The following is a 20,136-nucleotide window of genomic DNA, read 5'->3' on the forward strand; positions in this document are numbered from 1 at the left end:
CGATGACGTGGATCCACGCCGCAGCATCCGCGATCGTGATAAGCCGCGAGAGATCGCGTCGTAGAATTCAGGTGGGAGATGCAAAACAAAAACAAACGGTGTGCTCGGAAACGTCAGAAGCAAAATAAAGAAGAAGAGATGCCATTTTTGGGGAAACCTTTTTCTTCTCCAGCGGTAGCGTCGTTTTGGTGGCGCTGTGATATTTAAATAAGAGCGCGATGCGGTCACTTCCAAACGCATAGTCGCATACCGTCCGGCAACCGGTGAAGAAAGGATCTGCTCCAAAGTCGTCTGCATTGAGAATTGGATCGTTTTCGAAGAATTAACCGATCATATTAGTGTGCAGAACTGCAGTGTGGTGTTTTTTTAAGTGATTGAAGAATTTTCACGCAAAGTTCTCGCCACGACGAGAAAGTGCCCGTTGAAGAACTGTTTGATCAGAACATACCTTTTTGGGACTGTTGTGTATATTTTGCGAAGATTTGTGATTTTAAGAACAATACAGGACAATTCTAGCGAAGATTTTAGAGTTATAAACGAAATACATTGAGTGGATACAGTCCTTACAGAAGATTTGAGCAGATTTAGCAACATATATTAAATAAAAATAATCAGAAGAATGAAGCAGTTTGTTGCAGTGGTAAGTTTCAAGATAGTAAAGTTTATTAACAATTTATTATTAGGGAGCAACATTAGGAAAAAAAATCTTTCTTTTTAAGAGGCAGTATTTGTAAATATTGCTCGGTTTGTTCTAGAGGTCGTATCGAGGTGCTCCGATTTGGATGAAACTTTCAGCGTTTGTTTGTCTATACATGAGATGAACTCATGCCAAATATGAGCCCTCTACGACAAAGGGAAGTGGGTTAAAACGGGCATTGAAGTTTGAGGTCCAAAAAACATGAAAAATCTTAAAATTGCTCGCATTTCTGTAAAACTTCATCAATTCCAACTCTCTTAGATGCATTCGAAAGGTCTTTTGAAGCACTTCAAAATGTGCCATAGAAATTACTGTCAAAAATTGATTTTTTTAAAACCTTAATACCTTTTTGCAACAGCCTCCAACACCCATACTCCCATAGGTCAAAAGATAGGTAATTACATGGACTATAAGCCTACGGAAATAACTTTTTGGCCAATTGCAGTTTTTCTCATAGTTTTTCGATTTTTCTAAAACAATCATTTTACAACGTTAGTTTTTGCCCTGTAGGCCAAGAAGACGGCACTTTTTGGTCTCAGTTTTGTCATATTCGGAATCCTCGGACAATTTCACGTAAGTTAGAAGTATTGGAGTTGTAAATTTTATTTAAAAAATAATTAAATAAAACATTTTTGAAAAAATAAATCGATCTTATTTACCCTGTATTCAATACATCAAATGCTGTATCAAGTAGGCGAAAACCTGTTTTACCCCTAATCCAACAAATTGTTAAAAATATTTTAATTCATTCTAAATGGCAATTTTTCCAATCAAATTTACTACTCCAATACTGCTAACTTACGTGAAATTGTCCGAGGATTCCGAATATGACAAAATTGAGACCAAAAAGTGCCGCTATGGCGGCCTACAGGGCAAAAACTAACGTTGTAAAATGTTTGTTCTAGAAAAATCGAAAAACTATGAGAAAAACTGCGATTGGCCAAAAAGTTAACACGGTAGGCTTATAGTGCATGAAATTACCTATCTTTTGACCTATGGGAGTATGGGTGTTGGAGGCTGTTGCAAAAAGATATTAAGGTTTTAAAAAATCAATTTTTGACAGTAATTTGCAAAAGCTAAGAGAAAAAGTCGAACCAATCCTGGATGTCTATGGCACATTTTGAAGTGCTTCAAAAGACCTTTCGAATGCATCTAAGAACGTTGGAATTGATGAAGTTTTACGGAAATGCGAGCAATTTTAAGATTTTTTACGTTTTTTGGACTTCAAACTTCAAAGCCCGTTTTACCCCACTTCCCTTTGTCGTAGAGGGCTCATATTTGGCATGAGTATATGTATAGAGAAACAAACGCTGAAAGTTTCATCCAAACCGGAGCACCTCGATACGACCTGTTACACATTGGTGAAAAACTCGCTCTTAAATTCTAACTTTCTTTGAAAAATATTGCAAAATAGCATTTAAACTATGCAGAATACATTGAATTATACTTATTTAGGCATTTTTGAACAAATAAAGCCTGCTTAATCCTTAAAAAAATAAATATTTTGGAACCACAAATCGGTAAAAGACGTAAAAGTTTAGGAATAATTTTAGTTTCTTAAATAAGTTGATATTTTGACATGTTTTTGAAAGTAGCAAAACTGAAATGATGCGTTTTTTATATTTTTTTTGTTTAGAATTAGATTAATAAGATTTTACTAGCCCTATTTTAAAATAAAATTACTTCTTTTATAAATTTCTCCTATGTTCGTGTTTCTTAAAATAACTTTGATTTATGAATGTGAAAGGTTACCCACTTAATTAAGGAGGTCTTTGGTAAACATTCAAAATGTTTCTAAAAATATCACACTTGTTTCGATAATCCGTTTGAGTGTAGATTGCAGATATAAAGTGATGTTTTAGACTTAAATCATCAATCAAGCAGCCTAAACGTGAAACTAGGTTAAAAAAATAGTTTATAAAACCATTTATGTATTTTGTTTTAATTTATGTGTTGTCCTCCTAAGTCATCAAAGTTTCTAAACTGGTCCATTTAAGTGAAAATTATAGATTTAAAAAAAATGAAATTTTGTGCATAATAACACAAATAAAACTAGGGTTTTTTCTCAAAATTTATTTTCCCTAAAAGAGCACCCAGCTAGCAAAATCTAAACGTAAAAATATGTACCCTCCCTACAAAGGCCTATGAATTGATCTCAGTTGAAAGGTTCTCCAAATCTCTGAATTGCAAATGTCACATCCTGGAGCAGAACTGTTAAATTCTAATAAAAACACAATTGAATTGAATTGAACACAAATAAAACCTGATGTCAAACAGTTTTCAAAAAAGTTCAAATTTTTTTTTCTTCCAAATTGTAATTTTTTTTTCTTTGACTTGTTTATTCTTTTTGTAAAGCTTTTACGAGCTTTTTACATGATTGAGATCCAATTTTGATTGCTGAAATTTGGTTGAATTAATCAAAAATCTGTATCTTGCGAACGAATTTTCTGACCGATTTGGTGTCATTGACAAAGTTATAGGCATTGCTTAAGGCTTCAAAAAATTCACTCTAAAAATATCCAGATTTTCATGATGTTCATGATTTTGAAAATCGTTGAAAAAGACGATTTTTTTTTGCTCGAAGAAAAATGAGGGTTTCTCTACATCACAAAAATAGTGTTAAATTATATCAGTAATGCCAAAAATTGTAAGCAAATGCAGTCCTGATTCGATTATCAGCAGCCTCGATTATTCGAAGTTTCGATTATTCGAAGTTGATTATCCGAAGGTTTGAACAAAAAAAATCAATGAACAGAAAAAAATGTATAAGTTTTTACATTTTATTTCTTTTTACATGAATTTGGAGTTCTGCGACTAAATTGAAGCCAAATTGAAATAGTTATTTTAATAAAAAAAAAAACAAAAAAAAATCAGAATAAGATTTTTTTTTGTGATTCGATTATGGGTAATTCTCTACCAACTCACACGAAATCGGGAAAAGTTGCCCCGACCCCTCTTCGATTTGCGTGAAACTTTGTCCTAAGGGGTAATTTTTGTCCCTGATCACGAATCCGAGGTCCGTTTTTTGATATCTCGTGACGGAGAGGCGGTACGACCCCTTCCATTTTTGAACATGCGAAAAAAGAGGTGTTTTTCAATAATTTGCAGCCTGAAACAGTGATGAGATAGAAATTTGGTGTCAAAGGGACTTTTATGTAAAATTAGACACCCGATTTGATGGCGTACTCAGAATTCCGAAAAAACGTATTTTCAATCGAAAAAAACACTGAAAAAGTTTTAAAAATTCTCCCATTTTCCGTTACTCGACTGTAAAAATTTTTGAACATGTAATTTTATGGGAAATTTAATGTACTTTTCGAATCTACATTGACCCAGAAGGGGAAATTTAATGTACTTTTCGAATCTACATTGACCCAGAAGGGTCATTTTTTCATTTAGAACTAAATTTTTCATTTTAAAATTTCGTGTTTTTTCTAACTTTGCAGGGTTATTTTTTAGAGTGTAACAATGTTGTACACAGTTGTAGAGCAGACAATTACAAAATTTTTGATATATAGACATAAGGGGTTTGCTTATAAACATCACGAGTTATCGCGATTTTACGAAAAAAAAGTTTTGAAAAAGTTACTTTTTGCGTTTCTCTTTGTTTCGTCGTCCGTGTCTGTCGCGGGTGACCATGAACGGCCATGATCGATGACGACCAACTTTTTCAAAACTTTTTTTCGTAAAATCGCGATAACTCGTGATGTTTATAAGCAAACCCCTTATGTCTATATATCAAAAATTTTGTAATTGTCTGCTCTACAACTTTGTACAACATTGTTACACTCAAAAAAATAACCCTGCAAAGTGAGAAAAAACACGAAATTTTAAAATGAAAAATTTTGTTCTAAATGAAAAAATGACCCTTCTGGGTCAATGTAGAATCGAAAAGTACATTAAATTTCCCATAAAATTACATGTTCCAATTTTTTTTACAGTCGAGTAACGGAAAATGGGAGAATTTTTTAAACTTTTTCAGTGTTTTTTTGATGAAAAATACGTTTTTTCGGAATTCTGAGTACGCTATCAAATCGGGCGTCTAATTTTACATAAAAGTCCCTTTGACACCAAATTTCTATCTCATCACCGTTTCAGGCTGCAAATTATTCAAAAACACCTCTTTTTTCGCATGTTCAAAAAAGGAAGGGGTGGCCTTTGAATGAATTTTCAAATGCATCTCAACATTTGAAAATGACCAAAACACTTGTATTTGACCATATCAAAAGTTAGGGTTGATTCGAAAGTTTAACAAATTTTTAATCAAAAAATAAATTGGAAAATTTTACAATAATTTTTTTTTACATTTCTGAATAATCCAATAAAAAAATAAATAAAAAATAAAAAGACTATCCGAGTTAAGAATTCTATCAAAACTAACATTTGAATAGGATCATTAAGCATGTATGTATTTAAAATATTGAAAGTTTTATTGTTGTAAATATAATAGAATTTCAAGCATTTTTTAATCTCTGACAATGAAGATTGGTTGTCTGCATTTGAAATTTGTGGAAGTGGGCAGTTGTCAAACTTGTATCGAATCTTCTTGGGCGGACCAATAATGTAAAATGACTTCTTTTTTTTTTGTTTAAAAGAAAGCTTTGAAGTTTAATTTAAATTAGAAAAATAAAATAAAATCAAAAGTAACAATTCTTGAAAATTACTTGGCTTTGTTTTCTTTGCCTTATTATGGCAAATATTTAAAAGTTTCAGGAGAATAATTTTAAGATTTTAACAATGCTACCGAACTTTTGGAAATTAGTTTTTGTAGTGTAAATAAAGAATCGATGACATAATTTGGAACTCTTGCATTGTCCGGTGTCATTCCTTAATGTCTTTAACCCCTAAATGGTAATGCATCACCAACTTTCTCCATAGTGTATAGCAAACATATCATCCATTAAGCCATTAAGCAAAGTATCTGATCAAGTTCACCTTCTATTTCACAAAATCGTAAGGAGTGCGGCCATAAATGACGTGGCTTTTTATTATTCTTTACTAGTTTTTAATTTTTTTCCAATCTTTTTGTAACTCTGTAACCGTCAGCTGGAGAGAATTCAGACTACAGTCTAAAGTAGAATGATTTGGAAATTTTTTAATCCAAGATGCCTGGCAAAATGGTTATGAAATATTGAAAAAAACACTTTTAGTCATGTAACAGGTAATCAACTACTCAAATTTGACTAAATTGGGGTCGCATAATTTGATATGATGTAAAAGTGAGAAAATTAAAAAAAAAATAGAATGATTCGATTATCCGAAGTTGGTACCAAACCATAACTTAATCGAGTCTGGACTGTACTTGAATGCATCAAATTTGGAAACCGTTCAACTAAATTTGATATACCGTAAACCGGGGTGACTTTGATAGGATTTCAATTTGTTTTTAGAATATTTTCCAACAAGTAAGGTTTTTCTCAAGATTATTATTTTTAAAACATGTACTGGGGTAGGCCACACAAAGTCCATGCACTATTTTGGAAAAATAAGTTTTTTCAATAGTGTTTGGAAAAATAGTTACGTTAAAAATTCTTAGTTTTAATTCCGGGGTGACTTTGATAGTCATAGTTTTTCATGTTAAAATCATATTTAAGATGGTCAAACTTTATTTGTACGTTAAATGTACCATCACTGAAGTAGCTGATATAGTTTGTAAGAAAAAAAAATCAATGTTTATGTTAAGTTATTTAGTTTATAAGCTTTTTAACAAAATACATATAAATTTTAGGTAAAATTGTTAAAAAGTCGGAATTTTGCCTGAAATTTGTTAAAACTAGTTTTGTTTATAAAATTATCGATTTATATTGCATTTTATACTGAATTCGAAGCACGAATCACAATTTTTTTACATTTTACATGAAATTTGTTCAACTGAAAATGCCTATAAATTTGGAGGTTTTTTTTAACTATGTTTCAAAAACACATGTTATTTATTATTTACAAACTTATTTAACCATCTCCTAGTGGAAAATTGTCCAAAGAATCCGAAAATGCATTCCGTTTTCCGATTAAAAATCATGATCATTGAGAAAATCATGACACTTTGAGAAGTTTAAAATAATGACTTCCATCAACATTTTCTTAACTATAGTTAACTAACTTTATAAACCTTCCAAAAATTTATGAAAAGTTTTTCTTGAGGTACTATGAACACTTTTCTACCACGGTCAGTATGTTTCTGAACCATTCCTTACGTATTTTAATTGTACTCTTAATTTTGCGGAAAAATCGCAAACCTATCAAAGTCACCCCGGCTATCAAAGTCACCCCGTTTTACGGTACACACAAGAAACATCTTTTATGTCAGAAAAATGTGTTATTTTACATCTGAAAATTTGTAAATTTACCACTTTTCTGTAGTACCTTTTCAGTCTAAATTGAGGTATCATTACATCGAAAAAGAGGTTATAAAAAACTTTGCAAATTTACACATTTTTTTACTGTGTTTAGAAACTGTAAAACATATATATTCCACAAAAACAAGGTTACACACTTAGATTTTTTTTTACCGAATTCGGTAGTTGAAAAATCGGCAAAGTTAAGATCGGTAAACTATCTGTCAAAATGAACCAAATTTTACCGAATTTCGGTTGTACGATGAACTTTATCACCGAGTTTCGGTAAGTTTTTAACGAATTCGGTAATTTTCAGTTTACCGAACTGTTCAGCAGTTGAAAATTCGGTAAAATTTACCGTAAAACAGCTGTTTTGATTCAATACCAAACTTGCAGAGACTTAGCATCGACCATTAAATTCTACGTAATTGCTGAACGATTCATCTGGTCAGAACCCCAAGGTTTCATATTTCACGAAATCCTCTCCTGCTCTGTTGACTTTTTCCCGCTCTTGTCAACGCTAGAAATTGGTCCCCCCCCCTCTCCTGAAACTTTTAGCCTAGCACACACAGACAAATCCGTGCCCCAAATCCGTCGCCCCCAAATGAGATTTGTTTCGACCCCGACCAGATGGAGTCATATTTCTGATTAATTGACTGAATAAATATTCGCATCGTTAGCAAAGACAAACAGCAGCTAGGCTAGGCGGAGTGCTCCAATTTTTGTGGGGGGTTTGGTCAAACGGACCTTCCGAAGAGCTCTCAGCAGGGTGGTTTTCGGGCGACTTGTTGCTTTAGTGCCTCCTTTTTGGTCGTTGGGGATTGCCCAATGTTTTGTCGATATTTCGACACCTGATGCCGACGATGACCAGTTTGGTCAGTGTCTTGCGAACCTTCGAGGTGAACGGACACTAGAGCTGCGGTATTTTTTACTACCTAAGCTCAGAGTTATTTCAAAAAAAAATTCACAGTCTTTTTAAAGACTACCTGAGTTATTTTCCCAAATTCTAAACAGTCTTTTCAAGACTAACCCCACCTGAAATTTTGTTGTATTTTACAAACGAAGCCATCTTTTTAAGAGAACTTTGCTTGCAAAATGCGTCAAAACAAAGGTAAACGCAAATCTTCTGAAGATTTGGTCGTTACGTCGGTGAAGCGTTTGAACGCTAAACCGGCTAACGGAAACAGAAAAAGAAAACAGCCTCATCCGAGGTCTGATTCTGATTCTGAAAGTGAGGTCAATCCCCCAATTCCATTGGCAAACAGTTTCGGTGTTTTATCCGAAACTGTTGACAAGGATCCTTCTCCTCGTACTGAGCCTTCTGCCGTCGAGAAACGAGTAAAGGCTCCGCCAATTGTAGTGACTTCCGTCTCCGATTTGGCCAGCTTTCGAACGCAACTGAAGAATTGCAAGGAAACTTGCAATTTGAAGGTTTCGTTCCAGCTTGGTCGAAGAGGAGAATGTCGCTTGTTGACGGAATCTTTACAAGATCACCAAACTTTTGTTGGTTATTTGAAAAACCACAAACACAATTTCTACACGTATGAGACCAAGAATGCTCGTCCATTCAAGGCGGTCCTGAAAGGTCTCTCCAACGACTTGTCGGTGGATGAGATCAAAAACGAACTTAAGGTTTTGCTTGGCTTTGCCCCATCCCAAGTAATACCAATGAAGAAAAAATCAAACGGGAATATTTCTCGCTTTGGTTTGACTTCACAATTTTATCTGATTCATTTCAACAGAAATGAAATCAACAATTTGAAACTTTTGGACAAAGTACAGTTTTTGTTCCATGTACGGGTAAAGTGGGAGCATTTTAAGAAACATGGCGGTAATGGCCAGAATCTGACCCAGTGCCGGCGTTGCCAGGCATTCGGTCACGGTACTGATCATTGTGCCATGGTTCCAAAATGCATGGTTTGCGGGGATTCTTCTCACGACAAGGACAATTGTCCCGTGAAAGAAGTCACCCAATTTAAATGTGCAAATTGTGGTGGAAATCACAAATCTAATTTCTGGGATTGCCCCATCAGAAAAAAGGTTTTGGATTCTCGTGCTAAGCATCAGCCGAAATCCAAACCGAAATTTTCTCAAGGTCAGGTTGTACCTGCATCTTTAAATCAAACGTTCGTGCTGTCTCACTCGAACAATGCTAGAAATACCCCTACCGTGGAAAAGTTAGGTAACACTAATGGTATTTCTTATGCCAACGTCGTTTCGGGTTCGGGTTCATCCACGAATTTTAAATCCTCTACCAATATTCCTGAAATTGGGCAGGTACCTCAAATTTCATTTGAAAATTTTTCTGCTGGCAACGCTTTGGGATCTTCTGATCTCGGCGATGTTACGTTTGAAAAAATGACTTTTTTGCAAAACTCACTGTTTGGTTTGATTCAAACAATGAGTAATGCTACATCCATGATGGAAGCTATCCAGATTGGATTAAAATTTGCGAATGATGTTGTTCTTACCCTGAAGTTTAATCATGGATCTAAGTAATTCCATCAATATTATGAATTTTAATGCTCGCTCTTTAAAAGCGAAAGAAAATGAATTTTTCAACTTTTTACGAGTTCATAACGTGCATGTTGCTGTTATAACCGAAACATTTTTAAAAACTGGCACTTATTTGAAAAGTGATCCAGATTATAAAGTTATAACCAATAACAGAATGAATCGAAATGGCGGTGGAGTTGCAATAGTTATCCACCGTAGTATGACTTATAGTACGTTACGTGACTTTAAGTTAAAAGTTATTGAAAGTTTGGGCATTGAACTTGAAACTTCTTTTGGGAAAATTATGATTGCAGCTGCATATTTGCCTTTCCAATGCACTGGGGAAAATAAAAATTATTTCAAAGGGGATTTGAATAAACTTACTCGGCATAGATCTCGATTTTTGATCATCGGTGATTTTAATGCCAAACACCAATCTTGGAATAATTCAAAAGTAAATTCCAATGGTAAAATTCTATTCAGAGATTGCACTTCTGGTCTTTATTCGGTTTTATACCCGAATGGGCCAACTTGCTTTTCTTCTGTTAGAAATCCATCAACAATTGATTTGGTTTTGACAAATCAAAGTCAGTATTGTGGTCCTTTAGTGACTCATGCTGATTTTGATTCTGATCACCTTCCAGTAACTTTTTCACTTTCTCATGAAGCAGTTACCAGACCCAATAGTTCTGTGTTTAATTACCACAAAGCTAATTGGGACAGGTATCAGCATCATGTTGAGAACAATTTAAATCATGATTATGTTTTAGAAACCAAAGCTGATATTGATTCAGCCTTGGAATCTTTAACTAATGCAATTTTGGATGCTAGGAATATTGCTATTCCTAAAGTCCAAGTCAAATTTGATTCCCCCATTATTGATGACGATCTTCAGCTTCTGATTCGTCTGAAAAATGTTCGTCGAAGACAGTATCAACGTTCTCGTGATCCTGCACTGAAGCGAATTCAAAAAGATTTGCAAAAGGTTATTGACCACAGATTCACTCTCCTGCGAAATGAAAAGTTCGCAAGAGATGTCGAACAAATTAAACCTTATTCCAAACCTTTTTGGAAACTTTCAAAGGTTCTTAAGAAACCTCAAAAACCAATCCCTTCTTTAAAAGATGGTGATAATATTCTATTAACTAATGGGGAGAAAGCTCAAAAACTTGCTCAGCAGTTTGAGAGTGCTCATAATTTCAACTTAAATGTTTTGAGTCCTATTGAAGATCAAATTTCAATAGAGTTTCAGAATATTGTTGAACAAGAATTTTCATCAGATGATGTTTTTAATACGGATCTGAATGAAATAAAATCTATTATCAAAAAATTTAAAAATATGAAAGCCCCTGGTGAGGATGGCATATTTTACATTTTAATTAAAAAATTACCTGAAGCAACTTTAAGTAGCTTGGTCAAAATTTGCAACAAATGTTTTGATTTGGCATATTTTCCCAGTAGTTGGAAAAATGCCAAAGTAGTTCCGATTTTAAAACCGGATAAAAATCCTGCTGAAGCCTCAAGCTATCGGCCCATTAGTTTGCTTTCATCTATTAGTAAATTATTCGAAAAAATAATTCTTAATAGAATGATGACGCACATTAATGAAAATTCAATATTCGCTGATGAGCAGTTTGGATTTCGCCTTGGGCATTCAACTACTCATCAGTTGTTGAGAGTTTCAAATTTAATTCGAAGCAACAAATCTGAGGGCTATTCTACTGGCGCTGCTCTTCTAGACATAGAAAAAGCATTTGACAGTGTTTGGCATAAAGGTTTGATTGCGAAATTGAAAAGGTTTAATTTTCCGATTTATATCGTGAAAATTATTCAAAATTATTTGACGGATCGTACTCTGCAGGTATGTTATCAGAACAGCAAATCTGATCAACTACCTGTACGTGCCGGCGTCCCTCAAGGAAGCATTTTGGGTCCAATTTTATACAATATTTTTACTTCTGACTTGCCTGATTTGCCCCCAGGATGTCAGAAATCACTTTTTGCTGATGATACAAGCATCTCCGCCAAAGGTAGAAGCCTTCGTGTCATCACAAGAAGATTACAAAAAAGCTTGGATATTTTCAATTCTTATTTGAAAGAATGGAAAATTACTCCAAATGCTGCAAAAACTCAACTTATTATTTTCCCTCACAAACCAAGGGCGGATTTTCTTAAACCAAAAAGTCATCACATTATAAAGATGAACGAGGTAAATTTAAAGTGGGAGGATCAAGTGAAATATCTTGGACTTGCTTTTGACAAAAACCTTACTTACAAGGATCACATTGAAAGTATCCAGGTTAAATGTAACAAATATATTAAATGTTTGTATCCACTTATAAACAGGAATTCTAGACTTTGTCTCAAGAATAAACTGTTAATTTATAAACAAATTTTCAGACCTGCCATGCTTTATGCTGTGCCGATCTGGACAAGCTGTTGCCTAACCAGGAAGAAAAAACTTCAGAGGATTCAGAACAAAATTCTGAAAATGATTCTGAAACTTCCTCCCTGGTTCAGCACCAGTGAACTTCATCAATTAGCCGAAGTTGACACTTTGGATGTTATGTCCAATAAGATAATTGATGCATTTCGACAAAAATCATTGCAGTCTTCAGCTGCATTGATCCGCTCTTTATATAGTTTATAAGTTAGTTTTAAGGTATCCCTTTTCCCTTTTGTACATGTAGGACCTCCTACATTTGAAATCACTGAATAGCGAAAGCTACAATATTTCATGAATAAATGAAAGTTGCTAGTATTTAAAATTGAGGTGAAAAGTCATCGATTGTGATTGGACACTCAATAATATTTTAACTGAATGAATGCACATGGAAAAAAAAAAAAAAAAAAAAATACAACAACAACAACTCACGAAGTAGCTATTTGATTTGACCAGTTTGGTACTGTAGAATGAAATTTGGTTTGGAATAATATGAAGGTGGTATTCAATTGCGGGAAACTTTGTATACAAACTGGGCAAGACTCTGAAACATTGACAACCCTTGTTTAGTAGTAATTGAGTGTTTTAAAACGAAAGTGTTTTACTTTCAATAAAACAAAAAAAAAATTGACCAAGATCAAGCCACTTCACGTTACGGAAGCTGGGGCGCCATGTGTTTATTATGGCAACCCCTCGCCGGAGCCGTTTCTAATTAGTGTTAACTAAGCTGCGAGACGCATCTTAGCTTTCTTTGGTTCGTATACGTGATGTAGGTCTGCGATATCAGGATTTTGGCATCAATTAATGCGATTTGTTTTGAAATTCAGTCGGAGGTTGTTTTCCTAACGCAGATAATTAGAGGCTTTTTGCAACATTCAGATGATCACCTAGTGAACACTCACATTTAAAAAAATGCGTCAGCTATGTTGGTCATTTAGGGCTTGTTTAAAAATTACTTCCAAATATTTTTGGGTATTCATGATATCCTTATGAATTGCTTATGCATTTTTAAATGGAGCGTGGACTATCACCAATCTCCAACTCCCTAACTTGCACGCGTAATTTGTGAACGGCCCCTTTCATTCAACTCTCATACAAGCTCATCATTTGTCACTTAATTAATGGGACGGACGGTGTTCCCAGAAGGTCGACCATTAGTTCTACTAAAATTAACCTTCATTTTGGTTCGACGCTGCTGCGACCCAAATCGGCAAACTAATTGAAGCTGACACGAGAACCAGTCCAGGGGTTAAAGCATTAGCCGTTCTGTCAAGAGGGTGGATTTGTGATAAAAATTTATTGTCTATAAATGCACAGAAAAAAAATCTTTTTTTTATTTTCGATGTTTAACATCGGCTATGAAACAAATATAATTTTAACCTTTTTAACTGTGTGTGGGGGAGGGACTCAGCGGGGGGACTTGACTCGTTCAAAATGCAAATCAGTGTTTGTTTTTTTGGGGGTGTATCGATAAGCACAAAATATTATTGTTTATGATTTATCTATGTAGAACTACCTGTTGATTGGGTAATAAATTGTAACGACGGAAACCATGTTGGGTTCGTTTGTTTGGGAAAGGAAATTAATCATAACTGCAGAGTAGATTATGATGACCTTGTTCATTTAGTAAAACTATTTGCGACTTAGCACATTTTAAGTTAAGAAAAAAGTGTGAATTGGATTGGATGTATGATTCTGATTTTTTTTACCAAAAAATTAAAAACAGTTGCATATAAAAATATGTTTTGGTTGGCAATTTTCCAGTAATTTTTTGGACGGATGAAAAAATATATCAATTTATATTGTTATCAAACCATATCTCGGCAGTTATTGGTCAAATTTTCAAAGTCAGAAAATGAATAAAAAATGTAAAATTATTTGATTGGACCACATACGCCAAGAAAATTCAAAATTTGTAATATAACCCTTGCTATAATCTTTTCTTTTCTTAAATATTTTTTTTAAATTTTCAAATTCAAGCATTATGCATGTTTGATAACCCCAAATGTGATTTGGTCTTTCAAGAATGTTGAGTTTCTTTTAATTTGAATTAAATATATTGATTAAAAAGATTGAAAACTAATAAGATTAAAAAAGAAAAACAACAATAATAGGATTAAAAAAGAAAAACAACAATAATAGTCAGATGAAAAATGAAGTCTAAATAAAAAAAAACGAAATTTATTCTAAAAGAGACCGTATCTCAGTTGTCTGGACAACAATGTTCATAATAGAAAATTGTATAAATTTTTCATGCTTTACATTGTTTTTGAGGTGCTTTTCATTTCAAAGTATATCGACTTTTCCTTTTTTTTCAATATTCAACAAAAAAAAAAAATAGAAATAAAATTCAAATTTAAATGCTTTAATAGTAGTTTATGCAACATGTTGCAAAAAGAGGATTTTTTCAGCACGAGTCGTACATTTATCCAACGAGGTTCACCGAGTTGGATAAATACGAAGATTGCTGAAAAAATCAAGTTTTGCAACGAGTTCCATACAACATTTTTTGTAATTTCGAAAAATACACATGTGTGTGTGCAACCACCAACCAAACGGGACTACGCGGCCGCTTCTTACAAATTGAGTTGTTTCCATGTATTTTTAGATCTACATTCTATATATGCAAATAACTTACATAGGCATTTCGAAGGTGTTAGCTCTGCCGAGCTTCGGTGACCCATTTCTACGCTGGCTAGCAGAGCGCGAGGTACTTCAGCTTTTATCGACAAGCCCCGAACTGAAGAACGTTTGTACCAATCGGATTCAAATTTAGAACTTCCGAACACTTGTCAAATGGACAAAGACCCAGCGCGTATATAGTTGGTAGTAACAGTATTTCTAATGTCAGTCATAGCTCACCAAGTCGCGATGGCCTAGTTGTTAGCACCGATCCAAAGGACGGGGGATCGAACCCCGACTCGAGCGATATTGATTTTTGTTCATATTCAGAGTTTCAAGATTTATATTTCCTATACTTTCTCGTTAAGAGCAGATGGGAATCTAACCCAGGACCATTCGCTAACCTAGCGAACACCGTAACCAGTCAGCCAGCCGCTCCTTGCAATTCCGAAAAATACACATTGAGTGAAAATTTAGGTCAAATTTTCATGTATTTTGTCAATAAATCGTTTAAATCCAAATTTTTTTGTCAAAATCAAAACAAGTGCTTAAAAGTTCAACTTTTCGGCACCCATTTCAGGGCTGAAAAGTAGAACTTTTCAGCATTTATTTTGTTATTTTTGGTACAGAAAAGTAGGCTATTTCATCGTTCAAGAATTACAGGAAAAGTAAGTAGTTTTACGACGGATTTGCAAAAAATATTTTAAGTATAACTTGCCATAAAATATTTATTTCAATATGTTTAAAATATTTGCAGCGCCCTAATGTTGTTTTCAAATCTATCTCATTCAATTCAAAGGCATTTCTGTAAATGTCTTAGGAGGAGATATAGATAAATATTATTATTTGTAATTGACCCCCATGGAACTTATCTTTATTAATTTGATGGAATTTAAAGAATGAAAATCGGGAAATGATTTTTATTTCTAAATTCATATGTCAAAAAATTCAATTTGATTTTATAAAGAACAATATATTTAATAAAATAGATTCATAATCATCAACGGAACAATACGCCATAATTTGAATACGTTTTCTATGCTGTATTGTCCTTTAATTTTACATGATAATTATTTTCAAAACACACAGGACACACAAAATCCATGGGCTAGTTTTGAAATAAAGTTTTTCTTGACAACATTGGATTAAAAGAATGAAATTTTTATTTTGAGAATCAAAATATATTTACTAAGGTTACTAATGAAGTTTTTAAGAAAATAATTGGTATAATTCAGTTAGCTGAGTTTATAAGCAAAATACATTTTTTAGTTAAAATTGAAAAAAAGATTGATATTTGCCTAAAATTCTTCATAAACAAGCTTTGTTTATAAAAATATCGATTTATATTGCATTTTAAAGTAGAGTCGAAACACGTATCAAAAGTTATATGAAATTTGTTCAACTGAAAATGCCTATTGTTTTTCAAAAACACATAAAATGTAGTACCGTAAAACGGGGTGACTTTGATAGGTTTGCGATTTTTCCGCAAAATGAAGAGTACAATTAAAATACGTAAGTAATGGTTTAGAATCATACTGACCGTGGTAGAGAAGTGTTCAAAGTACCACGAGAAGAACTTTTCATAAAATTTGGAAAAGTTTAAAAAGTTAGTTAACTATAGTTAAGAAAATGTTGATGAAAGTCATTATTTTAAACTTCTCAAAGTGTCATGATTTCCTCAATGAACATGATTTTGAATCGGAAAACGGAATGCATTTTCGGATTCCTTGGATAATTTTCCACTAGGAGAAAGTTAAATAAGTTTGTAAATACTAAATAATATGTGTTTTTTAAACACAATTAAAAAAAATCTCCAAATTTATAGGCAATCTCAGTTGAACAAATTTCATGTAAAATGTGAAAACTTGTGATTCGTGCTTTGAATTCAGTATTAAATGCAATATAAATCGATAATTTTATAAACAAAACTAGTTTTAACAAATTTCAGGTAAATTTCTGACTTTTTAACAATTTTACCTTAATTCATATGTTTTTTGTTAAAAAGCTTATAAACTTAGTTAACTAAATTTAAACATTGATTTTTTTCTTAAAAACTATATTAGCTACTTTAGTGATGGTACATTTAACGTACAAATAAAGTTTGAACATCTTAAATATGATTTTGTCAAGAAAAACTATGACTATCAAAGTCACCCCGGAATTTAAACTAAGAATTTTTAACGTAACTATTTTTCTAAACATTATTGAAAAAACTTTTTTTCCAAAATAGTGCATGGACGTTGTGCAGTCTACCCCAGTACATGTTTTAAAAATAAAAATCTTGAGAAAAACCTTACCTGTTGGAAAATATTCTAAAAACAAATTTATATCCTATAAAAGTCACCCCGGTTTACGGTATCTAGAAACTAATTACCACGGTCAGTAAGTTTGCATACCATTCCGTACGTATTTAATTTGTACCCTTCATTTTGCAAACAATCTCAATCCTATCACAGTCACCCAATGTCAATTCAGAATTTAATCATGTTTCTCTTCTAAGACTCTAAAATTAAATAAAAACTAGATTTATTAGAGCTGACTTTAAAGAAGCTAGTCGCGTAATGTTTACTGTAATCAAATACATTGTAATCCTCCCAATAGCCAGCTTGTTTTAATTAAATATTTTGTGGGCACAATTAAGGTCCCATTAAAGCTATCCCGGAAAGTTCTGCTAGCGAAAACCTTCTTATTTGATTGTTAACGAATTTGCCGCTCGCAGTAACAAAACCGGCACACCAGCCAATTTTAGGCATAGGAAATTCCGTACGCTCCAAGGCCTTATCTAAAAATACTTCATCCTACTGTCGCTATGCGTGTAATTCCCTCTGACTGAACGCCTGTCGTTATGCAAACACGCGCCAGTTTGGAGCGCCATCTGTTGGCCTTTTTTTCTGCATGAATAATGAACGTTGAAAGTCGACGGCGTTGAGGCAGGCTTGGTAGCAGAAGAGCTCCACTGACGTAACATCAGAGGAATTTGCAACTAACTCACCTAGAACTGACCAAATCCAGATTTCGTAAACTAATCAAAACAATGTCATCAAAAGGTGATAAAATCCCTGTTCAAAATCCGGGCGTAGGAGTAGCTCTCCAAAGGTGCCATCTGGCATTTCTATTTTCGCGCCGAACAACCGAAATCCAACACCCCGATGGATGACTAACTTGTTTTCACACCTCCCAATCGAAAAATATGCTAATTTGAGTCCATTTTTTCCAGCTGGCCTTGGTCACCCTGGCCCAGACGCTGTCCATCGACGATCGCACCCTGGACATCAACATCAACGTGGAGAAGAACTCTAACCACTATCACCATGGGAAGTTGAGGGAGGGCTCGTTCGAGTACGGACTGGACGTGGTCAAGGACAAGGTCGATAATCACTTCCAGCACAAGGTTAAGGGCCCGGACGATGTGACGTACGGATGTTACGGATTTGTGGACCCCGACGGTAAGCCCCATCTGGTGCACTACGTGTCCGACCTGAAGGGGTACCGCGTGTTGCCGCCAGATCACGCCACCAAGATCTACATCGCCCGACTGGAGAAGAGCATGTAAGTTGAACATGGTTAGGAGTTTGAAGACCATGTCCTGATGTTTCATTTCCATTTCTAGCACCAACGTGTACCAGGCCTCCATCGAAAAGGACGTCCAGTGGAAGGATCTGTTCTTCCCGCCGGCGTGCCGCACTCTGCGAGCGGAACTGGAAAAGGTAGCCCCAGCGACCACGGCTCGTCCCTTCACAACACCGCGCACAACTCCCCGTCCCCGACCCACGACCACCACGCAGGCCCCACTCCCGCTGGAACCGGAATTCTCCGACTCGAGCAACGTGCAGGAAACGTTCGTGCCGCACCACCAACCGGACTGTGCCCACGTTTGCGACGATCTGAAGGCGGAACTGGAGCAGCTCAAGGCCAAGCTGAACAACCTGATCAACGACCTGGCCGCCAAGGAGGCACGCGAGAAGAAGAGCAAGCCCGCTAACGGAAAGTATGCGTACATGCCGGTGCTGATCAGCGACAGCCTGCCGGAAGGCGTCGAGTCCAGCGGCAAGTTTGCCCTGCCAGCGTTCTCCCCGGGGCAGTGCGGTAGGCAGTGAACCGTTGGTTCTTTGATTGTGTGAAGTGCAATGTACAGAGAGTGTAAATAGTTTTAAGGGACTTTAGTGTTAAGTACAAGAATGCTTGTGATGGATGTTCTAGTGAGGGATTTAGGTTAAGGGAGTGATTATGAAGTGATATGAAAATAAAATCCTTTTATAAAAAATATCTGAGGTTTTTGGCTGGGGTGAAATACATTGTAATAAGATAAAAGTTCGGTCAGCCAGCATTCACTCGGGTTTCATACAAACCTTATAAAATAATACATGGTTGAGGACTCAAAGTTTACTTTCGATAATGTTGATACCGTGATACCGTCAGTGGGGGTGACTATGGGTCAAAAAACGATACACCTCTCGTAATTTCTTAATAACAAAAACAATTTAAGAGCGAGTCCACGAACAGGGCATACCCCTTTGTATGGGACGTCGTTTGAACCTCACCAATCTGCCTGAAATTTTCAGGGGTTGTTTGTGCATATAAAACTAGCATCTGGCCAAAATATGAGCACTCTAGGTCAACGGGAAGTGGGGCAAATCGGGACACAAAGTTTGAAGATTCAAAAACGTCAAAAATCATAAAAAGGCTATAACTCAGGCAAAATTCAATTTAATTTAAAAATTCAAAATGTATCTGAAAGGGCTTAAAAAATGCAACAAAATGCAGGGAGAAGCTTCCCAGTTGGTTAAATCTAAAGGGCATTTTAGTGAAAAAATAGCACAATTTTCAAACTCAAATAAAAAAGTGTTCCATCCAGATATCAACTCGGTTCCCCACTTCCCGTTGACCTAGAGTGCTCATATTTTGGCCAGATGCTAGTTTTATATGTACAAAAAACCCCTGAAAATTTCAGGAGATTGGTCGATGCGAGATGGGTATGCTTTGCTCGTGGACTCGCTCTTAAATAACAACGAAAATCTTTCATCGTAGAATTGTTCTTAGATAGTTTACTAACATTTTCACAAAATATGGTGTAATTTGATGGACTCTACCTTAAATGGCAATCTTTGAAAATTGACCCAATCTCACCTCTTAGAGGGGGTGGCATTGAGTCAAATGAAACTAAAATGATGCTCAAATACAAAGATATGTTAAAAACAAGTCATTCAACAGTGTTTCTTGTTCGAGGGAATCGTATTGACATGCTTAAATGTTTGAAGAAGCGATTTTCAAACATTTGAGTACTTTTTGATCAATTCCAACAAAAAAATTAAAAAGTTGAGGTTGAGAGGTCATTTTTGGCCAAAAACGTAACTCAACTTTAGACAGCTGCTAAAATGACAGGATTTGTTCTAAGAACGAGTTTTTTCAGCCAAGTCATCTTATGATGTCCCTTGCACAACCCTTTTAACAGAATTTAGTTGCATTGAGAAGTACCTGAGAAATGGTAAAATCCGTAAAAACATATTTTGACTCAATCTCACCCCCCAGACCCAATGTCACAC

General features: G+C 34.8%; 1 protein-coding gene across 1 annotated transcript; it reads left to right on the plus strand.

The window, feature by feature from the left end:
- The first annotated feature begins 222 nt into the window (after positions 1-222).
- Positions 223-18,831, plus strand: LOC120429579 (uncharacterized). Its single transcript, XM_039594623.2, has 3 exons — positions 223-640; positions 17,811-18,142; positions 18,204-18,831. The coding sequence occupies exons 1-3, from the start codon at positions 620-622 to the stop codon at positions 18,688-18,690; spliced, it is 840 nt and encodes a 279-aa protein (XP_039450557.1). The 5' UTR covers positions 223-619; the 3' UTR covers positions 18,691-18,831.
- The last annotated feature ends 1,305 nt before the right edge of the window (positions 18,832-20,136 follow it).

This window comes from Culex pipiens, chromosome 2, assembly GCF_016801865.2.
Source record: "Culex pipiens pallens isolate TS chromosome 2, TS_CPP_V2, whole genome shotgun sequence".
Lineage (NCBI taxonomy): Eukaryota > Metazoa > Arthropoda > Insecta > Diptera > Culicidae > Culex > Culex pipiens.

Excerpts from the sequence above, each read along its gene's own strand:
- LOC120429579 (XM_039594623.2), top strand. The coding sequence starts at position 620 with ATGAAGCAGTTTGTTGCAGTG. Across the intron at positions 641-17,810 it reads TGAAGCAGTTTGTTGCAGTG|CTGGCCTTGGTCACCCTGGC; the intron begins GTAAGTTTCAAG and ends CATTTTTTCCAG. Across the intron at positions 18,143-18,203 it reads GCCCGACTGGAGAAGAGCAT|CACCAACGTGTACCAGGCCT; the intron begins GTAAGTTGAACA and ends TTCCATTTCTAG.